Source organism: Lolium perenne, chromosome 4 (genome assembly GCF_019359855.2).
Source record: "Lolium perenne isolate Kyuss_39 chromosome 4, Kyuss_2.0, whole genome shotgun sequence".
In the NCBI taxonomy this organism is placed as follows: Eukaryota; Viridiplantae; Streptophyta; class Magnoliopsida; order Poales; family Poaceae; genus Lolium; species Lolium perenne.
The window spans coordinates 250,407,779-250,413,543 of record NC_067247.2 but is presented as its reverse complement, the minus strand read 5'-3'; the positions used below and the strand labels follow the sequence as shown (position 1 = coordinate 250,413,543).

Sequence of the window (5,765 nt, the reverse complement as noted above, 5' to 3'; positions counted from 1 at the left end):
TCTTTTTCCTTCTTTCACATCACATGTATAATTAAGTTTAATGAAATATTATGTGAAAATACGTCCCATGCTAGAAGGACAATCAGTCCATCTGTCTTCTCCATAAGACCTAAACAGACCAAATTGAACTTTTTTGGTGTTCCATTTGAATCATGCCGCTAAAGATACCATGATGCTAGTCGGATCATTTGCCAAAAAAAGCAAAATGCTGCATTTCACAAAAACAGAAAAAAGCAAACAGCTGCAGGTTTCCACACCCTTTACGGTCCAATCCGATCCAGCCCTGAAAAATGCCGGGTCTATCGAGAGGGGATATTCCGTAATTAGTTGCGTCCGCATCCCATTTTTGTTCTGACATTTTCAAGTTTTCAAAAAATGCAAACTAAAATTCTAGACATACATTTTATTGTATCTTGTGCATCTGTGAAATTTCATCAAAAAATATGTCAAAATGTGGCCTACACAAAAAGAACAAATGATGTGTAAATAGTACGTGACACTATTTACGTACGTCTTCTCTTTTTTACACAGGTTATATTTTGACATATTTTTGGATGAAACTTCACAGATGCACAAGACACAACACAATGTATGTCTAGAATTTTAGTTTGCATTTTTTGGAAACTTAGAAATGTTACAACAAAAAATAGAGTGCGGGCGCAACTAATTGCAAATGAGAGTTTGCGGGGTCGATCTCGTTACCCTAAATAAAAGTTGGAAAAACATATCGGTCCCACCTGTCGGCCAAAGTGAGCGGCTCCTCGCCTAGCCTCCGAGGCTACTGAGTACTGACACCTGAAAGGGAAAAAGCATCGGAGCTTCACTGCTGCAGAAGAAGAAGCGCTCCGCGAGACGAACCGAGGTATCCATCCCATCCCAGCTTGCATGAATTTCGGGTTTAATCTGTATCGATATCTACGAGGGCTGCGGATTTCAGCCTCTCCCATTTAGATCCTGATTCGATCTGTTTATTGGAGAAAGTGGGCGTTTTCTCCCCTTCTGCTGGCTCGATCCCGCCCGCCTCTCGATCTCGTAAGTCGTAATTGGTGGTTATTTTGCCCTACACTCCTACCTGTTACTTGGTTCTGCAGCCATTGATCCTGGCTGCCTTGTTTTGCGATTCATACGGGATTCAGATGGGAATTCTTAGAAAACTATCGTCATTTTGGTCGTCTCCAGTTCCAATAGGGTGTAACTTTATCTCGTCTAATCCACGACCTATGTTTGTAGAAAAAATTTATACAGTTCTTTTTTTTTTAGGGGTGAAAAATCTGTACAGTTGTGATGTATTCGGAATTTTGGGTCCTCCATCTTATTTTGTTGGGCCATGCATCAGATGGATCGGCTGTTGCCTCTGCAAAGAGCCTTTGGTTCAGTTTGGGGTTGCCGCGCTGTGTTGCTGTGAATTTATTTTATAATCTTCTATAGAAAAACAAAATTGCTAATTAGCGTAGTGCCCAGTCAAGTCCAAAACGGACGGATCTGCATCGTGATTTTGTGCATCCTATGAGTTGTAACTGAGATTTTTCAGTTGCAAGTCGGGTTGCAACTGGATTTTTCCACTGAGCTTTTAAAGTCACAAGTGACAAGTGAGTTGCAACTAAAAAAATAGTTCACGCAGTAAAAAACATTTACATAATAAAAAAGTTATTCATATAGTACAAAATTGTGGCGATGGCATCATTAGACTAAGAATTAAACTTATTCTTAGTCGACTGAGAATTAGCCACACCCATACAAAAATAGACATGAAAGCAGGAAAAAAATTGGTTATCTAAATGGTAAAATAGGCATAAGTTGGTTGTGCCAAACGGGAATATAATAATCCTCTGCAATGCTAAATGTAAACTTAATATGCAGTACTTCGGCAGTTCAAATGCTAAATGTTGCGCTTCTAGAGGTGTTGTTAGGAATTAGGATGCAACAACTTAAAAGTTACTGTACATTGCTGCATTTCCTCAGAGACAGAAAGTGCCAAAATAGTGAGAAAAATCCCTTAACCAAGAAGCACTGTCTAGGTTTCCAGCAGACACTCGCTTGATAATTACTATAGTCCAGCTAAAAAAAATATTGATGCATTGGTAGTAATTTATAACTTTGACTGGAAATCTGGAGTTCAAACTTGCTAGATTCACTTCAATCCTGAAGCTAATGGCAATTCTTTTAGGCTGTTGCGGTATGGCTCGGAGTTTTACTGAGAGCAAGACCAGAACCGCTGTATTTGTACTTTTGGTATTTGGACTTTGTTCCTTCTTCTACCTCCTTGGTGTATGGCAAAGAAGTGGCTTTGGGAGAGGGGACAACATAGCAGCTGTGGTGAATGAGCAGACCAAATGTATGAAACTGCCAAACCTGAATTTCGAGAGCCACCATAGTGCATCGGATCTTCCAAACGACACTTTCAGTTCTAAAGTTAAAACTTTTGAGCCATGTGATGCGGGGTACACTGATTACACTCCTTGCGAGGAGCAAAAGCGTGCAATGACCTTCCCAAGGGACCACATGATATATCGGGAGAGGCATTGCCCTCCTGAAAAGGAGAAGCTACAATGTCTGATTCCAGCACCAAAGGGTTATGTTGCTCCTTTTCCGTGGCCAAAGAGCCGCGATTATGTTTCTTATGCCAATGTGCCACACAAGAGCCTTACGGTTGAGAAGGCCATTCAAAATTGGGTGCACTATGAGGGCAATGTCTTCAGGTTTCCTGGCGGCGGAACACAATTTCCTCTAGGTGCAGACAAGTATATAGACCAGCTTTCTTCTGTTATCCCAATTGACGAAGGGAAAGTGAGAACTGCACTCGACACTGGTTGTGGGGTATGTGAAAGTCTCGATGTTGAATATGTAAACACATGTTGAGAACCGTATTTTTTTGTGATATACACTTTAATCTTTCTTTGCTTATTATTTTCATAATTTTGTTTAGGTTGCCAGTTTGGGTGCTTACCTGCTGAAGAAAAATGTTTTGACGATGTCATTTGCACCAAAGGATAATCATGAGTCACAAGTACAGTTTGCACTGGAGAGAGGCGTTCCTGCATATATTGGTGTCCTTGGATCAATGCAGCTCTCATTTCCATCTCGAGTCTTTGACATGGCACATTGCTCGAGATGTTTAATTCCATGGAGCGAAAGTAGTAAGAACACTTTTAAATCATTTCATGTTGGCTTATATGGTGTCCATTAAATTCTGAACCTCTGTTGATCTTGTTCTACAGATGGTATGTATATGATGGAGGTTGATAGGGTACTTAGGCCCGGTGGGTATTGGGTACTATCAGGCCCACCTATTGGTTGGAAGATGTTCTATAAGGGATGGAAACGGACGAAAGATGATCTTCGGAGTGAGCAGAGAAAAATAGAGAAATTCGCAGAACTTCTTTGCTGGAAGAAGATTTCTGAGAAGGATGGTGTTGCCATATGGAGAAAGAGATTAAATGACAAGTCTTGCCCCAGGAAGCAAGATAATTCAGGAGTTGCCAAGTGTGAGTCGACAAGCGGCAATGATGTATGGTGAGTGCCATTCCCTCTCACCCTCGCAAAAAAAGAAGTAAATTTTAACTATACTGTTCTAGTTTTATATGTGGATTGATTTCCGTCAGTACATAACTACATACAGGTATAAGAAAATGGAAGTATGTATAACCCCTCTTCCTGAGGTTAAAAGTGTTTCGGAGGTTGCTGGTGGTCAGCTAGAGCCATTTCCCCAGAGGCTCAATACAGTACCACCTCGGATAGCCCATGGTTTTGTACCTGGGTTCTCAGCTCAGACATATGAGGAGGACAATAAACTCTGGCAGAAGCATGTTAATGCTTACAAGAAAACCAATGGCTTGCTTGATACTGGAAGGTACCGCAATATAATGGACATGAATGCTGGTCTTGGTAGCTTTGCTGCTGTACTGGAGTCCCCAAAGCTGTGGGTCATGAATGTCGTTCCGACCATTACAGATACTTCCACTTTAGGTGTAATCTATGAGCGAGGATTAATAGGAATGTATCACGACTGGTACGTAATACTGCCATATTGCTCCCTTGGATTCATACTTTGGTCATCCTTTTTGTTTCTCACTTATGTCGGCCCTACAGTTGTTCCTGCATTTTGGTAGTTCTCCTTTTTTGCAACAGATCTGTTTTGTTCTGCTGGTTCAAGATGTGGAAAACTTGTCTTTCTCTGTTATGTAGTGCATTGACTTCAAGAATACTGTCAAAAGGCTAGGGTTCCTGTGTTTGTTGAGAAGCTCTTTTATTACTGTGAGGATTTTTTTTGGTGATATAATCATAGTTTATTTGTTGTTGTTACAGGTGTGAAGGGTTTTCTACTTACCCAAGGACATATGACCTCGTACATGCTAATGGTGTCTTCACTTTGTACGAGAACAAGTAAGCATTGTAAAACCAAAATGTGATCCTAAATTGTTATATCTGCTGGCTGATATTACCTGATTGTTGAAAAACAGGTGTAACTTTGAAGATATTCTCCTGGAAATGGACCGGATCTTACGCCCAGAGGGCGCAGTTATAATCCGTGACAAGGTTGATGTGATTGTAAAGGTGGAGAAAATAGCCAAGGCCATGAGGTGGAACACAATATTGGCTGACCACGAGGGTGGCCCTCGTGTGCCTGAGAAGATACTCTTTGCAGTCAAGCAATACTGGGTTGCTGACAGCAAGAGTCGTTAACATGTCCCTATAATTTTGTCCCTGTCAGCGTTCATTGCAAGGAAACATTCTGAGTACAGGTTCGGAGATCGGCACATCAGAGTAGACTACTGAAGAACCAAAGCAATCCTAAACTGGACGAGAGTAAATCATGCTGTACCTGCCGGTAATCTATTTTTCTCCGAGATCATCGGTGTGCCTAGTGCAAAGGGCCCACCTTTCTTAGAAGGGAACGGATGCGGCTGCTTGCCGTTTTATGACCTCTTGGCAGTCTATTCACAAGGCATGAAACAGGAGTGCTTGACTTGAGTTCATTTTTGTGGTGTTCAGAGAACCTTTGATATGGTTCCTCTGCCTTGGCCCCAGTTTTGTTTGTGTTGTATCTTAGATATTCATGAATTGAAGAGTGTATCTGAACAGCTAGTGCTGTTTGTACTTGAGCTAAATGACAAAACAATTTTCAGTCTGGCCTTAAGTCGGAACAAGATTACAAAGGATTCCCGCTTGTAATGTTTCCGACATGCTTGCTAATGAATATGTATTGTTCTTACTCTTTCATGTGGAGGATATAGCACATGCGTACCTCCAATCTTGTTTCCTCTTGGCCTTCATCGGAAAGTAAGATTAATTCATGGAATATCATTATATCGATGAACAGGTGAAACTCCGGCACTACATACATAGCCTCTTGGTTAATTTTTTTGAGGGATGTACATAGCCTCTTGGTTAATTTGAGTGCATGTCTTGGAGAAGCAGTGGCGAGGTCGCAATCCATGCGAGGTGCCGATGCACATATATATCCATCCTCCGCTTGTCCGACCGGCCTGCCACGTAGGAAAGTAGTATAGTAGGCATCGCCCTTGAAACTGCCGGCCAAGGTGAGCGGAGGCACCGAGGTAATTTGATACGCCAGCCCGAGGCACCATATAATGTGGCAGTACATAGTTGCTCCGATGGTGACGCCGCGCTGTTCTGCTGGCCAGGAGCTCCAAGAAACCAACAGAGGTGCTTTCTTGTATGTTGATTTTGTTTCTTGCCGACACAACACGCATGCTTCCATTTTCTGTTGCATACATTTCATTTCGGTTGATTTGGGTACTACT

The 5,765-nt window shown here is 41.8% G+C and overlaps 1 protein-coding gene across 2 annotated transcripts; it reads left to right on the top strand.

The window, feature by feature from the left end:
* Window positions 1-733: 733 nt before the first annotated feature.
* Window positions 734-5,212, top strand: LOC127332299 (probable methyltransferase PMT2). 2 transcript variants are annotated; one of them, XM_051358567.2, is made up of 8 exons: window positions 745-862; window positions 952-1,032; window positions 2,168-2,817; window positions 2,927-3,137; window positions 3,219-3,513; window positions 3,620-4,009; window positions 4,306-4,383; window positions 4,461-5,212. In XM_051358567.2, exons 3-8 carry the CDS (start codon window positions 2,179-2,181, stop codon window positions 4,681-4,683), a joined length of 1,836 nt encoding a protein of 611 aa, XP_051214527.1. In that variant the 5' UTR covers window positions 745-862; window positions 952-1,032; window positions 2,168-2,178; the 3' UTR covers window positions 4,684-5,212. The 2 variants fall into 2 exon arrangements, with proteins under 2 accessions (XP_051214528.1, XP_051214527.1); XM_051358568.1 differs by lacking the exon at window positions 952-1,032 and having other exon boundaries at window positions 734-862.
* Window positions 5,213-5,765: the final 553 nt, after the last annotated feature.